At 42.3% G+C, this 23,804-nt stretch overlaps 2 protein-coding genes across 2 annotated transcripts; one reads left to right on the plus strand and one right to left on the minus strand.

The window, feature by feature from the left end:
- Window positions 1-2,707: 2,707 nt before the first annotated feature.
- Window positions 2,708-12,875, plus strand: LOC146683004 (cytosolic non-specific dipeptidase-like). The gene is made up of 12 exons (XM_085445491.1): window positions 2,708-2,939; window positions 4,066-4,144; window positions 4,466-4,609; window positions 4,704-4,866; window positions 7,373-7,461; window positions 9,977-10,177; window positions 10,260-10,344; window positions 10,439-10,599; window positions 10,710-10,874; window positions 11,340-11,481; window positions 12,277-12,424; window positions 12,668-12,875. Exons 2-12 carry the CDS (start codon window positions 4,085-4,087, stop codon window positions 12,732-12,734), a joined length of 1,425 nt encoding a protein of 474 aa, XP_085301617.1. The 5' UTR covers window positions 2,708-2,939; window positions 4,066-4,084; the 3' UTR covers window positions 12,735-12,875.
- A 1,092-nt stretch (window positions 12,876-13,967) lies between these two features.
- On the minus strand, window positions 13,968-17,733 carry LOC146683005 (GTPase IMAP family member 8-like). Its single transcript, XM_085445487.1, has 2 exons — window positions 16,711-17,733; window positions 13,968-14,962 (listed from the first exon to the last, which is right to left on the minus strand). Exons 1-2 carry the CDS (start codon window positions 17,688-17,690, stop codon window positions 14,404-14,406), a joined length of 1,539 nt encoding a protein of 512 aa, XP_085301613.1. The 5' UTR covers window positions 17,691-17,733; the 3' UTR covers window positions 13,968-14,403.
- Window positions 17,734-23,804: the final 6,071 nt, after the last annotated feature.

The raw sequence follows: 23,804 nt of genomic DNA on the forward strand, positions 1-23,804 counted from the left end.
TATATGTCTGAGTGTCCATAGTTCAGCTGAGACGGTGTCCTTCGCCCTGCCAGGCTAAGTAAACAGTCTTCCAGCCAACCCAGGTGGCCTTGCATGGAATGGGAAGGAACAGAGTAAACAGTCGTTATCAGGGTGTTTTGTTCAGCTCAAGCCTTGTAGCTGGCGCAGAGAGGGTATCCGCATGAAGTGTGTGGGTTTGTTTTTTTTTGTTTTTGTTTTTTTTTTAAATTATAGTGCGAACAGCTCATATATTTCAAAGCAGTTCTACAGTCCAACACTGGTCCCGTTGGAGAGCCGTGAGCTTTGCCATACTTGCGTTCTGTGATGTCATTTCTTGTGCTCAAGGAGCAGATTTCTGAGAACTCACGGCAGTGTGCCTCCCCGAGATGTCATCCAATTTTGCACCCAGAGATGTTATTCCGGGCTAGCCCTTCCGAGATGTATCCAGTCTGCAGTCAGATCTTATTCTGAGTATTCACAGCAGCCGTAGCCTCTCCAAGATCTTATCCGTGCTGACTCAATGAGCCCATTTTGAGAAATTCGCGCCTCTCCCATCGTTCCAATCCCAGCGGGCAGCCTTGTGGGGGTTTGAACAGCCGGTTCCGCTTTCTTAATTCTTCGATAAGTCTGGGCCAAGCCAGCTCCGATCAGCAAGAACCCTGTTACCATGGTTCCGAATAGGTAGATATCTTCAGCACTCAGGCTCACCCAAGCCCAAACTTCTCGTTGAGAAAGGGGTGTCAATTGCATTTAGGGACCAGTTGATCCAATCCATAATTCCTCTTTTAGGTTTTAGAGAACAGACGGAGTGTTCCAGGGAAAATACAAAAACAAAACAAAACACGAGACTAGACAAGGACATAAGCAGGGATGATAAGGGAGAGGAGGAAAAAGTGCGTCCGCCTCCTTCGAGAGCCAAAGAAGAAATATTGCATCTAGGTAAAATGACCATAAGTTTAGTGCAATTTCAAGTGTAGTTTGCCATCATACTGCATAATGTACTCAAAGGGAACCTGGGTCTGTCCTGGGGCCTCATTCCAGTGGGATGTGCTAGAAATGCCTGAGCTGATTCTTTTAGTCATGGAGTAGTGGGTCTGAGCCCCCCACTGATGGGTGAACCCATCAGACTCTGTCCAAAGTTTGTCTTCATCTAAAACTTGTAAAAAGCAGGGTGTGGAGGAAGAGCTGTAAAGGCGGTGTGACCTTGGTTGATTAGCACTTAAATGTGATTTGATCACAATTCACTGTGTGAAATGTGAAGCTGCACCAGTGTTGGCCTGTCGCTGTCAAGTTACTGTCAATTCCTCAGATTCTCATTGTGCCAGACTGCAAAGCCATATTGATCACACAACCGGAAAATCATCTTGCAATCCAAATAAATACTTGATACAATGCCTTATGGTTATTGCTTCAGCTGTCAGTTTAAGACTTTAAAATTACTTGTACTTTTGAATAATTGTCTTTATAGATGTATACCTGGCAGACCCTTTTGATAATTCATTGGTGACATCCAAGTGGTCCCACAAATCTAAAGGAATCTGGCTTTTATCACTGTAGCCTCCCCTTTTTCCCCAGTGGTTGATGTTGGTTTCATAACACAAATTTAAAAGCTTCCCCTCTTTGGGCCTGTCATTTACATGTGGCTGCTTGTCATTAACATGCCTTATTTTTTTTTTTTTAATAAAGTCCTCTTCAGAGCTTCCTGACATACACCCATCTTGCAAATCAGGTTAAAAGTATAAGCATCCATCAGTAAATGACCTAAAGCTATGTGCTGTTAACATGTAGACTACATCATTTGAGCTCCCCTATAAATTAGAAGTTTTCAGTGAGCTTGATCCATTTACAACATTGTAGGAGCCATATGAGTTGTTCCTTTTTTTGGATTAAGAGGGTTGGTTAAAAATGCACACATTGTATTGGTGCACGGGTGTGGGGCGTGACTCATGGGTGTTAGGTGATAAATGTGGTTGCACTCACCTGTTCACTGCACCTGATGTTGAGCAGAAAGGTAGGTAGGGTGAGCATGAGGGGAAACCTTCTGTTGACCGCATCTTGAGTCATTTTGATGCAAATTTTTTATTTATTTTTTTGCATGCAGCTTGAGTTTAGTTTGGTGCACTAATTTATGCCAGAGGCTGTAGTTTGGCATAGTAATTGGTGTAATGTTTGTAAGTTGCATTCGTTTGCTTGTGCAGTCTCTGCATTTGTATCATGCTTTGATCCCATGTTCTGATTTTGTATAGTGGACAGTGGAATTAAAGGAGCAAATAGTACAGAGGTCTATCTCATGTGTTTATTGTTGCGCGTCATCTGTGTCCTCATGTTTAGCCTGCAGCGACCGTTGGTTGGAAGAGCCGCAACAATAATTTTGTAAGAAATATTATATTTGTATGAATATGCATGTAAAGTCAAACCAGAGGAACTGAAAGTCCGCTATACTTAAAATATTGAAAGCTTTTTTCCATGTGCCATACTGCTTAACATTGGAGTCATTTCTTAAATATTTTTCTCTTTCAACTTTATTTCGTTAACTTGAACATGCAAAGAAACAGATGTGCAACTATGTTTATGTGGTGTTGGTAGATAAAATTAAATAAAAAACAATTTTTTTTTGTCATTTTTAACAAACGGGAAAACAATTGAGAAGTAAATGTATTTTTTTTCCCGATGAGACGCCCGTGACGAAGCAGCTTCCGATGACCCATAATTCTTTGCGCTTTGAAGCAGTTCATATGGTGGGTTGTTGTTTTTACCCCACGAGTTGAATCGCTTTGGGTTTTTCCCCCCACAAAACAAGTAGCTTTTGTTGTTTTGCTTTTTTTTTTTTTACTGCAGACCTCAGAGTTGTCCGTCGTTAGCAAATACAGGAAGTCTTTGTCAGCTGAGAAGGGCCCGGAGTCACATGTTTACATCAGCTGATCTGGAATAAAAACACAGTAAGTCTGTTTGACAAGACGGGTAGATTTTAATATTTCTCTTTGCAGTTTATAAATGACCAAAGTATTTGGCTAGATCAGCTCTCGGTCACATTAACCCAGACGGTAGATATAACGGCAATGACCCGTTACCTACCTTCCAGCATCCGCTTAGCTTAGCCAACTTAGTTTCGCTTCACTTGCCATTTTACCACCTCATTATTCGTGTTTCATAGCATGCTGTACAAAACCCGCTGGTACCAAGCCGAAAAAGGTTATATCCGCTTTAAAAAAAAAAAAAAAAAAAAGAACTATATTAACTATTACATCTAAGTCTCTGTGCCTATTTTGCATGGAAATATTCAGATATATGGTCTAGAGGAGTGGTCGTGCAACAACAAGGGCGAGTCCAAATTTCAGTGCACACCTGTGGAAAGTAACCTCCGTGTGTGCTGAAGTTTTCATGACCTTCTTTCAGTTTCTCACTCAGTACGAAACGGTTTAATTGTTGTTTATGGCTTTCTTCACACAATTAGTGATCTTTTCACGTCTACACATGTTATCAACCATAGTCTACCTAACTGTTGTTTTAATACTAATAAATAATAAACTATTATCTTTTGTGCAGCTCGATTATGTTTGGTCGCCACACAACTCTAAGCTGTTAAGACATGAGATGATATTTTCTATGATAAGTACATTTAGTTTAAACAGTACTTTAAATGCAGTTACTCAGCGAGTGAGGCATTTTACAGTAAAGTTCAACTACCTTAATTAATTTACTGCATCAGCATGTGGCTTTTAGGTTATCTGATAAGTGTAGAAGCAGGGACCAGAAGGCACAGAACTGAGCATTATCCTTTACTGTGTCAGTTGTTGTAACTTTGTACTATGAGCCTCACATTTCTTGACATTTTCTTGCTGTTTTGTTCTGAAAGCCTGGTGTTAAAGTGCTGATCAGCTGCAGCTGTAGATCTGAGAAATTATGATGTGAAACAAGCTTAAGTCTCATGACCTAATGTGCAGGATGGGAGCTGCAAATTCAGCAGCAGTCAGCAAATTTGCAGGAAGGCGTGGTCTTTGTGCTCTCATAAGATTGCACAAACCCAGAGGTGGACTCACACCAGTCTGCTTGTTTAACCCTCAGATCCCATTGCTGGCACAAAATGTCTCATCTCACAGAACTTTTCAAGTATGTGGACGACCACCAGGACCTGTATGTGCAGGTAAGATTACTCAGGAAAAATATAATAGTTATGCTGGACTCAATGTAAGACCTCTTGGCTGTTTAATCATTGTATGGTTGTCATTTGATTTAATAATTTATTGAGCTAACTTTAAACTGGACAGCATTGTAACTCATTCACTTAAGCTGGCGCTATAGTAGATGCCAACTGTAAAACCAGATATTATAACTGCTGCTTTAGTCAAATTTTGTAGAAGGTCTGATGTCCTAAGAATAACTCATTGTGGCTCTTTTTTGAGCATGACGAAAGTGCCTAAAACACCTATTTTAATTTAAATCCCTTTTTCATAATTGTCCTCAGCGCCTGGCTGAGTGGGTGGGTGTCCAGAGTGTGTCTGCTTGGCCTGAGAAGCGCGGGGAGATCAAAAAAATGATGGAGATGGCAGCCAAGGACATCGAGAGGCTGGGAGGGACTGTGGAGTTGGTGGACGTTGGCAAGCAGAAGGTCTTGCACTGGTTACATTTCTTAATGCATTAATGATTTGTATATTGCGTTATCTTTTCTACTTAAATTTCACCATAAATCATTATTCATGCAGCTTCCCTCAGGAGAGGAGATCCCCCTGCCTCCTATCATTCTGGGGCAGTTAGGATCAGACCCAGCCAAGAAGACGGTGTGTATTTACGGGCACCTTGATGTTCAGCCAGCAAACATCGATGATGGCTGGGACACAGAGCCTTTCACTCTGGTGGAGAAAGACGGTAAGAGGAGAATACTTTTGGCCTGCGTCCTGCACAAAACAACCCTGGAGCTGTTTCTGAGCTGGAAAGTTATGCGAGTAACTGAAGTCAGCTGGAACGCGCTTTGGGCTTGTAAAAATAGATGAAAATGAAAACTTTAAGGCTACTGTATCCAGCTGTTTGTAAGTTACACCGGGTAGTTTTTGGTTTAGCAAAGTTATAATATCAAATATGACTGAAAAATGAGCTACCGTACTGTCCTGTAGATAGAATAGATGGCAAAACTAAAAGAAGATGAACTAATTTTCTAAGATGAATAAAGCTGGTCAATTACTATGAAAACAACAAAATAATGAGGACAGAGCGTTTTAGTGGTCTTAAATGAACAGATTACAGAAAACAAATCCAGTCAGCAGGTAGGTAGTGCAAGATGAGAATGCTATATGGCACTATAACTAAGAGAAAGCGTGCCATGCTAAACTATGTAGACTACGAGTGTGTCTGACATGCAAAGATGAGTAACACAAAACAAGTCACAGGATTGTCTTGGGAGCTTGAAAAAACAAGGCAGTTGGCCTTTAAGTTTGCAAAGGCATTTCACCTCTCATCCAAGAGGCTCCTTCAGTTCTAAAAACAAATGGTTGTGTCCCAGGTATTTAACCCTTAGTTGGCGTTATTCCCTTTCAAGATGGCCCTGAGACGCGTTGATCATGTCATCACCTGATATGAGGGCTCACCTTGGCTCATGTCATTACAATCACTTGGTCATTAAACCATCGTTGGAACAAAAGTGGTGGATTACAGCACCAGCTGTCACCCACCTCCAGTGCAGGCCTGAGACCTGATCCCAGGTGCTTCAACCCACATTCACACCTGGCCTTAGGCGATCTCAACAGGCCTCATCGTGGTGTATGGCAGGGGTGGTGCAAGGACAGGGGTCATCTCGCGACAACATCAATAACATCAAACTCTCTCTTTGGTGTTTAGATTGGTTGAACTATATTTGAATGTTCTTCAAGCTTTAATCAGCTTTCTGCTTGCAGTAACAGCTAGCAACATGTTTCCAAAGTCCAGCCTATTTAGCTCATCTTTTGTTAGAGCTGCAGTCTTATCGCCAGTCTTCTCAGGCCAAGTTGAACCCATAAAGTTGTTATTATTAGAAGCTTTTGGAACAGACTCGGCTTGTGAAAAGGCAAAATGGCTCAAGTGAGGCGTTCTTTAGATGTTCTGTGTGTTGTATTATTACGACATATATCTGGATTTAAACAGACATGGATGAATGTTAAAGAGCTTTTTGCTTCCTTAAAGTTCTGGTTTGTTGGACTCGGCATGCGTGATCTTGTGCGTTTTGAGTCAGCTGACACAAAATGCCACATCCTCTTCCCGTTGTCTCATTCCTGCCTGCTCAGCTGTGTTAGTGCTGATAATGTCACATTTTACAAAAACTTGCTGCAGACCTTTTTAAAAAAAAACCATGAACAAGGGTTTCATATTGTTACACATAACTAGGGATGGGTATCGTTTAGGTTTTATCTGATACCGGTGCCAAATCGGTACTTTTGAAACGGTCCCGGTGCTCAAACGGTGTTCAAACCGGTGCTTAAAGACTGGAGAACACACAATTGGTCCAAAAACCTCTCATATTCAGCTGGTTTTTTGTAAAAAGATAACAATGTTAGCCTTTTCTGCAGCTATGGGGCATATATGGTATCACTCTTAGCTGGAAGCAGTGCTTAAACAATGGAAAAAAATACAAACTTTGTCCAAAAACCTCTCATGTTTAGCTGTTTCCCTCTTTTTCTTTGGTCATTTTAGCCTTTTTGGCCAGGGTGAAGGGAGTATCTGCCATCAACCAAGAAGACAGCCGCATGTAGCTATGATGATGTTTGCTAGTTCACCTTACATGCATTAATGTAATAACGTGGTTGGCCTACTCAACGTAAATTACACACAAACAACATTAAGCTACTCACGCAGAGAAGAACGGCTGCTGCTGCCATCAAATACGGCGCATTTCTCTGCTTTTAAAAAAAACAAAAACGCTACGCGTCGCCAGGTGTTTCATCGGATTCGAGGTGTTACCTCCTTTGACAGTATCACAGTATCAGCTTAAAGCACTTGTTGCAGGCTGCTGAGTTTGCATATTTTGCTGTGAAGTACAGCCAGACTTTTGACCGCTTCGCCTTGGACATTTTTAATCTGTAGCTCTGCATAAAAGAACGTACGTACCTAGCCCCGCCTACTATCCTCGGAAACGTAAAATGATTGGCTAGAAGTGTATCACAGCTCAGGAAAAAAAAGCACCGAAATAAAGCACCGAAATGTGCGCTGCTTTTCGGTCTGGTTACTACCGTTTATGTCAGAACCGGTACCCATCCCTACACATAACCTTAGTCATGATTTAAACAAGCTTAAAATGGGGCACTGTCGTCTGCTGACTATGTAATAAACATAACCTTAGTGTCATTTGTCAACTCCACTATCTTCTCATTAGAACCTTGAAACTGAAATAGTTTTATTTTTGTAGGTAAGCTCTATGGACGAGGATCTACTGATGACAAGGGTCCAGTGTTGGCCTGGTTTAACTGCATTGAAGCGTATCAGAAGATCGGAAAGGTACAGTTACTGCCAACAAAAGGTGTTTCAAGTTCAGATAGTTGAAAGATGATATGATATTTTAGTGTTTCTTAAAAAAAAAAATCCCTGTTTGAACAGTGACTTGAAACGCTTGAAATTACTGACAGGAGTATATTGAGGTGTGATGGTTTATTTCAGAATCTGTAAACGTACACCGCTACTTAGAATATTATTAAGGTTTTTTTTTTTTTGTTTTTGTACAGTGATGATAAAGCAGAATAGCTACTATATAGCACTGTATTCTAAAATGATATGTGGGTCATTCATATCACACATAAGATTAATTATATGCTTAGTTTGGACTCATGCTCAGTTTTATTATTAAAACTTATTGTGAGAAATGTAAAACCTGTGTAATAATAAGTATTAGGAAGTGTATTTTTGGGTTATGTAGGTTGTATTTGATTTATTAATGTGCATAATTAGAAATAAGGTGATTTTAAAAACAAAGCCTTGCAACATGGAACAGCTAAGTACATGGCTGCATTTCCAAACTGATTAATCGTCATTCTTAGAAATGGATTATCTCTGTTAAAGTACACCACTGATTTGCAGATCACTTGTTGATTGCTTCAGAGCTGTCAGCAGTAAATGTCTTGGTCAAAGGTCCCGGGGTAGGATTGTCGTACAGGAATCACTTAATGTTTATGATAGGTTTGTAGCATAAACCTATTCGCTGGAACGTTAAGGACAATTTAATTACACAGCAAAGCAAGACACGAGTAGGCAAAGTTCTTTATGTTTCTCGTGCACGGGAGAGAACTGGACAAACACCGTCCCTTCGCTTGACCCCAGTTGCTCTCGTCCGCTCCCCCGTAACACTGCTCTTTTATTGAGGTTACATGAATATACCGTATTTCCCGGACTACAAAGCGCACCTGAATATTAGCCGCACAAGCTAAAATCAGGGGAAAATCCTGTTTTGTACATACATTAGCCGCACCTGACTAAAAGCCGCAGGTGTTTCAATGTTGACTTATCATATGTAAGAGAATATGCACAAAGGGAATTGTCAGGAAAGAGATGGCTGTTTGGAGACACACCCCTTTTATTAATATTTTGAAAAACAAGTTATGGGTACATATTTGCACATGTAGTACATAACAATAACCTACAGCACACCAGAAAAATAGATTCGGCCTACCTTTTAGGCTCAGGTGCAGTGACACGGCTTTAACAAGAAGAAAAGTCAGTCATTCACCATCTTTCTCTTCTTCCTGCGCTCTAAAACCACCAAAGTCCTCTTCTCCAGTGTCGGATACAAACAGGCTCAGGATGGCTTCGTCATCCACTCTCCGCTTCTCTCCTTCGTTGTCACTTTCAAAACCAAAGAAATCCTCGTTGTCAGTGTCAGAGTCGAACACCCTCAGAAGGGCCGTGGCGGTGTCCTCCTCTCCATCATGCAGCAGTCCAGCCCTTCAAAATCCGTTGGTGATCGTGGATGTTTTCGCACTTTTCCACGCTGTCAGAATCCACCGGTGGAGTTGGGCATAACTTGCTTTTCGCAAGTTTATCGCCGCTCGTCATCCACGCCTCCCGCTGAATGCGTAGCGCTACTTTGAAGTTTGTTTTTCGCGCTACTTCGTACGGCACTACGTTGCCTGGCGGACGGACATGTGACTAACATACCACTCTTGAACCCCGATCCTTCCGCCAGGCAACGTAGTGCCGTACAACAGCGGAACAAACAAAACAAATCGTCTTACGATATGACAAAAATCATGGACAATCCATAGAAAAGCCGCACCTGACTAAAAGCCGCAGGGTTCAAAGCTTGTGCAAAAAGTAGCGGCTTATAGCCCGACAATTACGGTACATAGGTGCATTAACATATGACGTCTACATACACACAAAGAGTACCTTGCCTGTGCGTTTTGTAAGCGTGCGTGTGTGTGGTGTCAGAGTGTGACCCCATAAATGACTTCCCTAAACCTGCTGGTCTGGAAGTCCAGTAGTTCATCTAAACAAAAGGCACTTAGACTAAAACTGACATAGCTACGTTTATCCTACCACAAATCAATAAAAGAAGGTAGACCTCTCCCATGCTCCCAGGATGTGGGTGTGAATGCCAGAACACTCAGAACACTTTGCAGACTCCTAAGGATCACACATCCTATCACTACACAATTGATTATACACCTCTAAGCATATATGGTTAAATATTTCTAAGCATAAATGACAATCAACAATATAAACCTAACAGTTTAAACTGAAGCACATCGTCTTTGCTTTTTCCTGAATTGTACTGGACTGTACTTTAAAGCGTTAAAGGAAAGTTCTCGCGTAGCAAAGACTGGAGATAAAAGATCAACAGTCGGCATGTGCAGGGAGTCCAAATTAAAAATATGAGATTACTCAAGTATTTTGTCTTTAGAAAATGAAAAAAACTAATTCACAATGAGCCTGAATTTAAACTTGAGCCAGTGACCAAATTGTAGTCTTCTGATTTTTTTTTAATTTTTTTTTTTCTTATGCATCTCTCTTCTTGTTGCAGGACCTTCCCATCAACATCAAATTCTGCTTCGAGGGGATGGAAGAATCTGGATCTGAGGGTCTGGATGATCTTGTGTTTTCTAGAAAGGACACTTTCTTTAAAGACGTGGACTACGTCTGCATCTCTGACAACTACTGGCTGGGCAAGAACAAACCCTGCATCACCTACGGTCTGAGAGGAATCTGCTATTTCTTCCTTGAGGTGAAGTCCTGTTGGATTATTGTTGGTGGGGAGAGACACAAGCTGTGTATTTTAAAATAATGTTTTACATTCCAACCTCAAGGTGGAGTGTGGTGGGAAGGACTTGCACTCAGGGGTGTTTGGTGGCTCTGTTCATGAGGCCATGACCGACCTCATCGCACTTATGGGCAAGTGAAGCTGATAATTGTGATTTTTGGTCTCACCGACCTTATTTTACAGCAGTTTAGAGTTTTAATCATGTGTTTGTGACTTCCTGCACAGGCTCCCTGGTTGACAAAAGGGGTAAGATTTTGGTTCCTGGGATCTATGACAGTGTGGCGCCTCTGACAGCAGAGGAGCAAAAGCTGTACGAGAAGATTGACTTTGACTTGGATGAGTACTGTAAAGATGTGGGGGTTGACCAGCTGCTGCATGACACAAAGGCAAAGAAATTATTTATGTTGTTCGCATCACTCATTGGTGGAAATGTGCTGTATAATGTGAGGTCATTCACACTTTTTGAACCTATTGTTCTTTATTTCTTCCACCATAGGAGCAAATCCTCATGCACCGTTGGAGATATCCTTCTCTTTCCCTTCATGGTATTGAGGGGGCTTTCTCTGAAGCAGGAGCCAAGACGGTTATTCCTCGCAAGGTCATCGGCAAGTTTTCCATCCGCCTTGTGCCTGACATGGACCCTAGAGATGTGGAGAAGCAGGTAAACACTGTGATAGGTAACAATGATGGCATATAGCACTCACCTAAATAATGTAGCAGAAGTCGCTCTGTATCTCTGCCACTTATTGGTAGTTTGTTGCTCAGATGATTTGCTCAGCCATGCATTGTTGTTTTTTTTTTGTTGTTTTTTTAAGGAGTGTGTAAAAGAAATTGCAGTGTATGAAAATGAGAAATATTATGAATATATTAAATTATGAAGTAAAAAAAAAAAAGTGGAGTGATTTAATTTGAATGAAGGTAACTTTATTTAGACAGAAAACCAATGTCACAGGTCATAAAATACACAGGAATTATAATATACCTGCATAAAATTAGGAAAACCAATCAATCAAGTCAGTTTCTTTTGCCTCACCTAATACAGTTCAACCCTTTGCACTCATAGTGAGCACCAGGTTGTTTCTGCATAAAAGCTTCAACAAGTCTAAGTTATCTTCCCCTCTTCAAGGTCGTCGATCATCTGCAGAAGAAGTTTGCTGAACTGGGAAGCCCCAATAAACTGAAAGTGAACATGGGCCACGGGGCAAAAGCCTGGGTCTCAGACTTCAACCACCCACACTACATGGCAGGGAGAAAGGCCATGAAGACAGGTACAAGGACTTAATGATAAAAGCTGTTAGATCAAAGAGGGAGTTCACTCAATCTCACGCATTTCTGTTATCTTGATACAAAGTCTAAATCAGTTCTGTGTTTATTGTATTACAAAAGTTTAAAACACTTTCTCCTGCTATAATACAACTGACTTTCTTACAGTTTACATTGCAATGCTTTTTCTTTAAGAGAAATCAAATATTTTTGTCATGTTTCAGTTCCTGTCCTCGGGCAGATGTTTCAGGACATTAAAAACAAAGACAAGCAAATTTATTATCCAAAAGCCTTGTACATATTGTGGCGAGCTCAGACAAGGAGGAGACAGAGACCTGCTATTCCTGCCTTAGCCGAAATGCTAAGCTACAGGGAGGACAGCCTTTTATTACGAACGCCCATTCACACACCACAGCAGTGAGAGGTGGTAAACGGGCACAGCCGTCTAACTCACGGTGCTCCGCTAGCCACACAGAACACACAGCAGCATTAATGTTACACACTAACACAAAAATGGTGAATCAACACCTGATAACTCTAACTGCTGTTATAACACTAAAACTTAGAACACGTTAACAGCAGCTATACAGCAAAGTCCATAAGTTCTTGGGCCAGTGGCCCCTCCCATAGACCAATGAAATATCTTTATAAGCTTTTCTGTTATATGCATATTTTTGTGGACGTTTTTCATGTATTTTCACTGATAGGATTATACCCAGTTTAATGTGAAAACAAAATATTATTATTATTAAAATTGTTATTGCTTTTTGCCTTGTTTTTTCCTCCTCGTTGTGCTGTAGTCTTCGGGGTCGAGCCTGATCTGACTCGCGAGGGTGGCAGCATCCCAGTCACCCTGACCTTCCAGGAGGCCACAGGCCGTAATGTCATGCTGCTTCCTGTAGGGTCCTCTGATGATGGAGCTCACTCTCAGAATGAAAAGATCAACAGGTTGGTCACAGCTCACACCGTTTCACTTCTTTTGAAATGTGGAACAAGTAGGAACTATTGATAAAATAGATGAAATATTGCAGTAAAAGAAGAGGATCATGTTTGTCATCTCCAGATTATTTCTGTGCTTAACTTAATGACAGGTAAAGTGAGGTTTTTTTTTTTTTTTTTTTTTTTTTTTTTTTTTTTTTTTTTTTTTTTAAATTATAAACCGTTGTCATTGCTTCATTTCTCCATTTTCAGATCAAACTACATTCAGGGAGTCAAGCTGCTGGGAGCATACTTCCATGAGGTCTCTCTGCTGGAGTGATTTGATGGTGTCTCATAATGACAGGTGTAATATATGCTCATCCTTCATTTCAGTACATAAACTTAACCTAAACTGTAATTACCTTTCACAATGAATGGTTTTACACACCCTGCTGATAATAAAAGTGTTTTTCGTACTTTGTTTGAATTGTCCTCTTTTGTCTTTGTTCTTTTCATGATGTAACAGGATTTACTTTTGATGCAGTGCACCGCTTAGCATGTGGGTCATAACTCACAATAACACTGCCAGGTCTCTCTTGGAAATGAGATTTTTAATCTCAATAAGATTTTTACCTGGATAAATAAAGGACTAATAAAAAAAGAAATAAAATAATGTTGGTAAGCTTAATTTAGAAGCTGTCAAATGTGTTTGAGGCATCAGTGACAGCAGCATGACCAAATGCTGTTATTGTATTAGTGTTTTCCACATCACAGCGTTAAAGTACAATCAGTCAATTTGAATGTGTCGATATATGTAGAAGCTTTCCCAATGTTAACAGTTGTTGAATGTCCAGTTCCACAAATGACTATGCTTGTTATATGTAACCGGTCCAATCAGCCCTTTTATTCTGTGATTTCTGACATTACTTGTCTTTATGTTACTTTAGGAAAGATAAATCAGGGTGAGTTTATATCACAAACTTAGTTAATGCCATTTCCTGAGAGAAGGATGAAAATACCACCAGGTATTCTGATAGCAGTCCATGGTGATAATCAAAAGGTGTAATGAAGCTACCTACCACTATTTATTCTTTTACTATACGCTATTATTTTTGCTAGTTCATAACCCAGCCATGGGGGCTTCCAATAAACCAGTGTACTTTTAGTACTGGTCCCGAAACCTGTGGCCAGAATCTAATGGTAAAGTCTTGTTTAGTGGTCGTCTTGACACAGAACAGGTGAGCTTTTGTGCACAGATTTCACAGGTTTACTCGCTGAAATAGTTTGTGACGTAGCAGCCCTCCTTTGGATGAATCCTTCCTCCCTCCTTTAGATCCTGTTTTACAATTTTTAAATCAGATCACTCTGAGGGTAAATAGAGGCTCCAACATCTCTGCTAAGGAAACAAGGTGCATTTGCTTAGTCTAAACTATGATAGAAAGAAAATCAAGTATTTATTTTCAGAAATTTATATCTCAAAATGCAATCGATTATATACCTCTAAACATTATTGATGCTCTGTTTCTAAGTACAAATGACAATCATAAAAATATCACTCCAACAACTAACATGATCAATAATTAATAATTCGTTTTAATTTAATCCAATATTCACCTTATTTATGAGAATAATGAGAAGGACTTGTGAATATGGTAAATGGCCTGTGTTTATATAGTGCTTTACTAGTCCCTAAGGACCCCAAAGCACTTTATACAACCAGTCATCCACCCATTCACACACTGGTGATGGCAAGCTACATTGTAGCCACAGCTGCCCTGGGGCGCACTGACAGAGGCGAGGCTGCCGGACACTGGTGCCACCGGGCCCTCTGACCACCACCAGTAGGCAACGGATGAAGTGTCTTGCCCAAGGACACAACGACCGAGACTGTCCAAGCTGGGGCTCGAACCGGCAACCTTCTGATTACAAGGCGAACTCCCAACTCTTGAGCCACGATCGCCCAATATTGACTTGATGATGTGAACGAGCTGCTGCTGAGTGAGTATTTGTCACTGTGTAGTACACGCCTGCTTCCTCACTTTAGCAGCAGTAGTACGATCCAGTGCAGCTCCAGCTGCCACACCCAGTCCAGCTCCAACCAGCACTCCTACTGGACAAGCTGCAGCTCCCACAATAGCTCCAATAGCAAGCTCGGTCGCAATCGCAGTACTGACTCCAGCAGCTGCTCCAGCACCGAGTCCAGCAGCAGCTCCAGCAACAGCACCAACCCAGCTGCCCCGGATAAACTTGTTTTTTCTCTCTGCTTCATATCTTGCTTCAGTGGCCATCAGCCCAGGGTTTTTCTTCTGAAGTTGTTCCATCTCTTTGGTTATAGCGCTCTCTGCCTTTTCAAACATCTTGTTGGTGTAGTAGCTTCCTCCGTTTCTCTGAACCATTAGTCTAATCTTCTCCAGCAGCTCTCTGACCTGAGCAGGATCTCTGCTATTGTTGTTAAAAACATGATATCGTCCTCCACACTGACGGACGAATTCACGAAGAGCTGGAGTCTTAGTGATGAGTTCTTCTATGGAGGCATTCAGATCTACATGTGTGAACAACACCATGGTGCAAGGCAAATTTATTTGTATAGCACAATTGAACAACAAGGTGATTCAAAGTGCTTTACAGAGACATTAGAAACAAAAACAAATAAAAAGCATGATTTAAAATTGATTAAAACAAGCAAACAAACAAACTAACTAAACACACACATTTCACACCTGTTCGCGCGATCTGAACCCTTATCGTAAGGGGAGCTACCAGTCCTTCTGTGGACGAGCTACTTTCTATTTTAAATTCCCTGAATTTAAAATACTCTCTAGACCCAGTCTAGACCCAGTTGGGGAGCTACCCAGAGCTCTAAACCCACTTAACAAACAAACAAACAAACAAACAAACTAGTATATAAAATCAAAACAGATAAAATCAGAACAGTAGATAAAATCAGTAGTTAATGTAAGTTTTGAAATTTAAGCTTAACAAACAAACAAAACAGTATATAAAATCAAAATAGATAAGATCAGTAGTTAGTGTAAGTTTTGAAATTTAAGCTTAAAAGTGTGGATTTGGTGCTTTATTCAAATGCAGCTGAGAATAGGTGAGTCTTCAACCTGGATTTAAATAAACTGAGTGTTTCAGCTGATCTGAGGCTTTCTGGGAGTTTGTTCCAGATATAAGGAGCATAAAAGCTGAATGCAGCTTCTCCGTGTCTGGTTCTAACTCTGGGAACTGATAAAAGACCGGATCCAGATGACCTGAGGGATCTGGAAGGTTCATACTGGGTCAGGAGGTCACTGATGTATTTTGGACCTAAACCATTCAGAGCTTTATAGGCCAGCATCAGAACTTTAAAGTCTATCCTCTGACGGACAGGCAGCCAGTGTAAAGACCTCAGAGCTGGACTGATGTGGTCCACTTTTTTGCTCTTAGTGAGGACTCGAGCAGCAGAGTTCTGAATGAGCTGTAGTTGTCTGACTGATTTTTTAGGTAGACCTGTAAAGATGCTGTTACAGTAATCAAGCCTACTAAAAATGAATGCATGGACTAGTTTTTCCAGGTCCTGTTGAGACATCAGATCTTTTATCCTTGAAATATTCTTGAGGTGATAGTAAGCTGACTTTGTTATTGTCTTAATGTGTTTTTCTAAGTTTAGGTCTGCATCCATCACTACACCCAAATTTCTCGCCTGGTTTGTGGTTTTTAGATGTATAGATTGAAGTTCTCTGGTGACCTGTAATCGTTTTTCTTTGGCGCCAAAGACTATTACTTCAGTTTTGTTTTTGTTTAGTTGGAGAAAATTGTGGCACAACCAGTCATTGATTTCCTCAATGCATTTACCAAGAGCCTGTACAGGGCCTCGGTCTCCTGGTGACATTGTGATATATATTTGTGTGTCATCTGCATAGCTGTGGTAGTTTATTTTGTTGTTCTTTATAATCTGTGCCAGTGGGAGCATGTAAATGTTAAACAGAAGGGGTCCCAAGATGGAACCTTGGGGAACTCCACATGTGATACTTGTCTGCTCGGATGTGAAGTTACCTATTGATACAAAGTATTTCCTGTTTTCTAAGTATGTTTTAAACCAGTTTAGTACAGTTCCTGAAAGACCTGCCCAGTTCTCCAGTCGTTTGAGTAATATGTTGTGGTCAACTGTATCAAATGCTGCACTGAGATCCAGTAAAACTAGGACTGACATTTTTCCACTGTCTGTGTTCAGACATATGTCATTAAACACTTTGGTCAGAGTGGTTTCAGTGCTGTGGTTCTGTCTAAAACCTGACTGGAAGGCATCGTAGCAATTATTCTGTTTTAAGAAGTAACGAACGGCTTCATCTCCAAACACCTCCTGAAGGATTCTCAGGGTTTTTTGTTCTTCATCTATAAATATGTTTGGCTGGATCACAACCAGGAACACATAAGGACCAGGAGCAGCCAGTGAGATGCATCTATTGATCTCCGTGTTCACCTGGCCTAAGGTAAACACAGAGTGAAACAGGCCTGGAGTATCAACGACAGCCAGGGTTTGAAAATCAAACAGAGCTGCTTCCTGCTGACACTCTGACGTCACTGAGGCAGGGGATGAAGCTGATGCTGTTTTAAAGGCTTTTCCTCCCAGGATGGTGTTTCCCGATGAACTCTTCCCAGCTCCAGTTTTCCCAACAACAACAATCCTGAAGTCTTTTTCAGCTTTTCTCATGGACTCCTTAGCCTCTCCGAACATCTCATTGGTGTAGCAGCTTCGTTCGTTTCCCTGAACCATAGTGTTGATCTTCCTCAGCAGCTCTCTGACCTGAGAGGGATTGTCATCATCTCGGTTGTTAAAAACATGATATCCTCCTCCACACTGATGGATGAAGTCTTGGAGAGCTAGATTTTCCCTGATGAATTGTTCTATGGTGACTCCATCATGCTCCAGGTTATCTCCACATGTGAACAAGGCCATGGTGTAGTCTGCTAAGTGTACTCCAAACATCTGCTGAAGGATTCTCACTGTTTCTCGTTGTTCATCTGTAAATCTGGCCACACAGATCACAACCAGGAACACATGAGGACCAGGAGCAGCAAAGGAGATGATTCTCCTGATCTCTGTCTTCATTTCCTCTTCAGTTTTAACATTATCAAACAGACCGGGAGTATCGACCACAGCCAGTTTTTGACCTTCAAACTCTCCTGTTTCCTTCTGACACACTGAAGTTATCGAGCTTGAAGATGATCTAGATTCAAAAGCACTCTTTCTTCCTAAGATGGTGTTTCCTGATGCACTTTTTCCAGATCCAGTTTTTCCAACAAGCACCATCCTGAGCTCTGGTTTCTCTTTTGTATTCTTCTTTTGTGGTTCTCCTGACTCTGTTTAAAGAAATTAGCAAATTTTAACATCAGCAACTGTGTTAACATCAGTAAAACCAAATAAACAGTGTGAAAAAGTGTTTGAGCTCCTTCAGATTTTTTTGTATGTTTGTCTCTGCATGAGAATCCTCTGCAGGTTTGTGCAGGATAAACAGGTTAGTTTGCTGCACTGTATTGGGTTTAATGTAAAGAACAGTGTGTGACTGCTGCACAGTGGTTGTGGGTATGTCAATCAATGAAACAAAAGCCACAAACAAGAAAACAGAAGAAGCTACAAAAACCGAAACCTGCCCTTTGTTTTTCTGTCAAAAGTGTTAAAATTGTGTTTACTTCTCGTGTCATCCACAAACTGCTCCCATCAAGGATTTTTTTTAACCATTGGTCGATTAATGTTTACGTCGGTCATTGTGCTCATGTATTTAGATCATATTGTACAATCTGCTTTACAATAACAACTACACAAAAACGTCAACTATTGTAAAAACAAAGGAAACCAGTGAGAGGAATAGATCAAATAAAGATAAAACCTAAGAAAGATAAAGTGAGTGTTGAGTTCTATTACTGTTTAATTAACACTAATATTATAGATTGCTCTTTTTAAATGTACTTGCCGAGTCGCTTGTATTTGCTGGCCATGTTCGTCTTTTACAGGCAGTTGATGTGTGGTTTCTGTCTCTGCTGAATAGTTTCCTCTTTATTACCCCATGGTCTGAGTCTGCTGTTAACACTTCCCTTTGAATGAGTGACATTTTAATAGGACGAAAAAGAAGCAGATACTTGCTGGTTATATGTCAGCAGATGTGTAATTTTGTGATATCGTCTGTGTTTAGTGCAATCTGTCTGTTGTACATCACTTCTGTAGTGTGCATGCAGCAAGGCACAAATTTTGTTATTAACAGTCATGTTTCTGCTGCCGTTACAGATCTGCGTGCAGACGTGAGACACACAGAGCAGCAGGCTTTACTGCGTTTGTTTTACTTGCAGGGAAGCAAAAGCATACACTGTGGTGGACCACTGGAGGGCTCCACTCACACCCAGTTCTCAGGAAGTGTTGTTGCTGTGTTTTGGAGAGAAAAGTATTCACGAAATATCACCATGTGGTGGCCTCTCGACCTGCTAGCCACCCGTCGTGTGATGACTCTCCTCCGGCACCCACCCACCCAAGGGAAATACGCCGCCCTTAAGGAGCTGTTTCTTCGGCGCTATGCCCTCTCCGACGCAGAGAGAGCCGAGAAGCTCCTCTCCCTCTCAGGCCTGGGTGGCAGTACGGCTCTCGAACTGATGCAGCACATGCTATCTTTTCTCGGACCGGACGACGGGGGATTGCTCTTCGCCCACATCTTCCTCCGACAGCTGCCAGTGGCCGTGAGAACCGGCCTCACCAACTCTCCGCTTCTGGGCGTGAAGGATTATCGCTCCCTGGTTGAGGAAGTGGATCGTATTTTCTTGGCTACCTGCACTTTCCACGATCACGGCCTGATCGTCAACCCTTCCAAGTGCCAGTTTGAGTTGCCGGTTCTGGATTTCATGGGCCACTGCATTTCCGCTGACGGTGTGGTTCCGTTGCCAGACAAGGTCCGGGCCGTTTCGACTTTTCCACGTCCCACGTCGGTTAAAGCGCTGCAGGAGTTCTCAGGGATGGTCAATTTCTACAACCACTTTTCCCCCAGAGCTGCGCACCTGCTGCAGCCACTCTGTGCTGCCTTGAAGGGTAAAACAGCTAATGACCCCATTGATTGACTCCCTGAACGCATCCAGCCATTTTCTGGGGCCAAGGCCGCGCTGGCCAACGCCACCCTGCTGGCCAACGCCGCCCTGCTGGCCAACGCCGCCCTGCTGGCCCACCCGTTTCCATCGGTGGAGATTGCGTTGAACACCGACGCGTCAGACATGGCGTTTTCGACTCAGTACACGCCCTCTCTCATCCAAGGGGTCTAGGCCTCGGTCAAGCTGGTCAGCTCTAGGTTTGTTTCGCTGAGCCTTTGTAAATCGGTGAAAGACTGGGCAGCAGCGCTCATCCCACGCCCCAGGGAGGCGTTTTGATCATGTGCATGTGATCTGGTTGGTCCTCTGTTGCAGTCAGAAGGTTTCACGCACCTTTTGACTTTAGTGGACCGCACAACCCGCTGGCCCGAGGCAGTGCCTCTGGCGTCTACTAAAGCAGCAGCGGTGGCCAGGGCATTTTTGTCATTTTTCGTGTTTCGGTCCCCCCGCCAACATCACTTCAGACAGGGGCCCCCAGTTTGTTTCAGAGCTTTGGTCTGCCATGGGTGACGGCCTGGGAATCAAGGTCCACCGAACAACTGCGTACCACCCGCAGGCCAACGGGATGTGCGAGCGTTTCCACCGGTCGCTTAAGGCCGCGCTCCGTGCTTCTCTCACAGATGGCAACTGGGTTGACCGTCTTCTGTGGGTTTTACTGGGGTTGCGCTGCGCGGTTAAAGAAGACCTCGGGGTTTCCCCGGCTGAACTTGGTCAGCCCCTCCGGGTCCCCAGGGAATTCTTGCCCGAGAGTCCACACCCGTGCTTCAATCCCTCTGGGCTGTCTCTCCATCCCCCAAGAGACTCGTTTTCTGTTCCTGGCCCAGTGCACCATTGTCTGCCCGACACATTTGATCCAAGGTCGTTGGACTCTTCACAGTTTGTTTTCATCAGGCATGACGCTCAGTGGTGGACCACTGGAGGGCTCCACTCACACCCAGTTCTCAGGAAGTGTTGTTGCTGTGTTTTGGAGGGAAACGTATTCAGTTGTGTGGTGATGAGTAATAAACAAGGATCGAGACAATCGAGAGCTCTTGTGTTGTCTGTGTTTACCTCCACAGTGGATCTAAATGTCGACCCCTGAACAGGATCCAGTAACAATCACTGTGGCAGATATCTAAGAAAATGTCTTCAGTATGAAGAGTTGGAAAACACCAAGACCAAACATGATTCACACCTACTGGCTGCACTCCATGAGTGTCTGGCTTCACAAATGAACCAGTAGCTAGTAGATGAGACACATCCAAAATGGCTCACTGAAGGCCAGACAGTCCTGATTCCTAAGGATCACCATAAGGGACTGGTCCCATCCAACTACCAGTCAAAGACCTGCCTCAGTGCCAAATGGAAGCTTCTGTTTGGCATCATAGCAGCTAAGATGAACAGGCATATGGCTCAATACTTGGCACGGAAAGGAATGGGAAGAAACACCAGAGGGGTAAAACACCATCTACTGATAGAAAGCACACCTGGATCCTGGAATGCCCTGAGCTATACAAGATCAACAGGATCCTAAGAGCCTTCATCAGAAATTTGATGGCGTTGTGGTGAACATCAGTCCAACTTCAAGCCAATCGATTTAACAAGGAGGTGGTCTTCCGTACTGCTGTTCCACATAGGCCTGAACCCCCTCAGTGAGATCATTGACAAGACTGGCTAGGGAAACCAACTACAGAAAGGCAAAATCATCAGCAAATCCTCTACATGAATGACAGCAAGCTGTATACCAGGAGTGAACGACACATCGATTCACTGACCCACACTACTATGATCTACAGCAATGACATTGGAGAAGTGTATTTGGATGGTAACAAAGAGAGGGAAGGCGGTTAGAACTGAGGGGATTATACAACCAGAAGGCAACATTGCAGACATCGAGGACAGCTATAGGTACCTGGGACATCCACATAGTAAGGCAAGTCCTGAAAAGTCAGCTGAATGGGTAGAAGAATGTCCGGGCAATTAACACCTACGCTCTACCGGTGATCAGATACCCTGCTAGGATAATAAGCTGACCAAAGAAGGAGACAGAAGCAACTAACATCAAGAAAAGGAAGCTCCTGAGCATGCATGTGGGATTTCACCCCAAACCCAGGACCATGAAACAGTACGCTAAGTGGAAGGAAGGACACTGAGGACTAGCGAGTGTCAAAACCACTGTCCAGGTTGAAAGTGAAGGCAACAGGCCCCCAAGCTGGGTGAGTGGCTCTAGCAGATCCCAGGAACAACACCCAAGATCTTACTAGATTAATAAATGAATGAACCATACGCACAGAAGGATTAGATTATTAAAGTGTTTTTTATTTCTATACTTGGCTATAATTATTCTCACCGACACTGCTGTAAGACAGCTAAGAGTAAAGATAAATAGTTGAAATGACAAAGGTTTTGACCAGCAGGGGGTGTGGGGTTGTGTGAACATAAAGTCTCGAGAAATGAAACCTGTTTTTAACCAATTGGACAGAAAGCTTCGAGGCTTCATCTGACCATCAGTAGTATCAATATTATCTTCAGACAACAATAAAACTATTTTAATAAAAACATAACAAAAGGTGTTGTGCCTGATCTTTAATCTCTGTTTCTGCAACATAAATCAGGAGCCAACACACCCACGTTAACTGATGATAGTCACAGTTTGACGTGCCGTGTGACAACCGTATGCTCAAGGTAACATGACGTCAACGCAGTAGTCTGAAAACATTGACAGCTGCAGGCAGAGGTGTGTCTGATGCGTTAAACATGAAGAAAATATAATCTGATCAAACATTATTCAGCTTTAAATATTGTTCAGCTTTAAAGTTACTGTGCAACTGTGTAATAAAAATGTGCTCACGACTTTGGCCTTGAGAGCGATAAGAAGCGATCGCCTCATCCTGCAGGTGCAAGATATCTGCAAGCGAAGAGACTAGAACACCCAAGGCCGATTTCCTTTTATGGAGTTGTTTTTCTGCTAATGCAGCACTTTCCTCACAACCCCCTCCTGTAAGTTTTAGAGAATATGTACCCATCCTCACAGCAAATCTTGGGAATCTCCTGATGTGAGCTGTGTTGAGAGGTTGTCTCTGTCTCAATAAAAGTTCACTGATTCCCCATCTGCAGCAGGTGTCCGGTTGTCTTCATTCTCCGCCAGCCTGGTTAAGTCAATTCCTCCTTAACATCTAAAAGAACCTATTTAATGAAGGAAGACGGGTTCACTTTGTGTTTAATATTATTCTATTGCTGTTGTTGTTTTTTTATATCCTTCAATTGGCGTCACGAACAGGATCCGCTCCAGGTCAACTGGAACGGATGGGAGGACATCGGCCGTGGTCTGAGTGAACGGAGTTTGGACAAAAGCTGTGTGCACACAAAAACAAGGTAAGCAGACCTTTTATTTCTGCTATATTGAACATTATAAAAATACTTAGTGTCCAAACTCCTAGTAATTCATAACCAAAATTGTCTGGCTTACTTAAGGCTTGTTGAGAATCAGACACGTGAATAAGAGACAAGTGAATAAGAAATAAGTGAATAAGTGAATAAAGATAAGAGTGAACTGAGGTCTGACCACGGTTGCAGCCGACGGGTTGCTCTCCGGTGTCGGATAAATACCTCAGTGCAGGTCTGGGACCTTGAAAGGGTTTATTAGTAACGCCTTTCTAAACAAATTAAAAGGTTAAAGGCCTTGAGAATATTTTTTAGTAATATTCTCTAAACTACAGAAGGGTTAGGAAGGCCCAGAGGACTTTATTAGAAAAGATCCTCTAAAACTTAAAAAGGAGAAGTACTGGTTGGAGTCCAAAGGAGGGGTCCCTTTGATCAATAGGAGAAAACGGATCTCTTCTTAAAACCCCGATGATTTTAGTGTTTTAAATGTTTTGATGTTCTGTTTGATATTGGACACACATAAATACACGCTGAATGCTTGCTGTGGAACACTGGGCAGGACAGTTTGGTTCTCCGTTGTTCACAGATTACACAATTAAAGGAACTAGGTTCCTCTTTTGGTTAAAATAATACACCACACATAGAATTTTTTTTACACATTTATTACATACATAAGGAGGGTAATGAGTGACTGCAGGTAATGTATGAAGTGTGAATGAGACGTGTGAACAAGGTGACAACCAACTAGCACCCCTATCAGGAAGCTCTAGGCAAGGTTACCCGCCAGACTCCGGTTTGGTAGAAGCCTGGTAACACCTGAAGGGATATTTCAGTGCTGACTCACCTTTAAAGCAGCGCCCCAGCTGTTAGTGCCTAACAGAGGCAGAAACCCAGCTGGCCCAAATTCTCCTTTAAGATCAATAAAAGAACACTCCTC

The sequence above is a fragment of the Copadichromis virginalis genome, linkage group LG22, assembly GCF_057382275.1.
Source record: "Copadichromis virginalis isolate Kocher_CV1m ecotype Utaka linkage group LG22, C_Virginalis_male_GT1.1, whole genome shotgun sequence".
Taxonomy (NCBI): Eukaryota; Metazoa; Chordata; class Actinopteri; order Cichliformes; family Cichlidae; genus Copadichromis; species Copadichromis virginalis.

Excerpts from the sequence above, each read along its gene's own strand:
- LOC146683004 (XM_085445491.1), top strand. The coding sequence starts at position 4,085 with ATGTCTCATCTCACAGAACTTTTCAAGTATGTGGACGACCACCAGGAC. Across the intron at positions 10,600-10,709 it reads AGCTGCTGCATGACACAAAG|GAGCAAATCCTCATGCACCG; the intron begins GCAAAGAAATTA and ends CTTCCACCATAG. Across the intron at positions 11,482-12,276 it reads GAGAAAGGCCATGAAGACAG|TCTTCGGGGTCGAGCCTGAT; the intron begins GTACAAGGACTT and ends GTTGTGCTGTAG.
- LOC146683005 (XM_085445487.1), bottom strand. The coding sequence starts at position 17,690 with ATGGTGCTTGTTGGAAAAACTGGATCTGGAAAAAGTGCATCAGGAAAC. Across the intron at positions 14,963-16,710 it reads GGAGATGAAGCCGTTCGTTA|CACCATGGTGTTGTTCACAC; the intron begins CTTCTTAAAACA and ends AAATTTGCCTTG.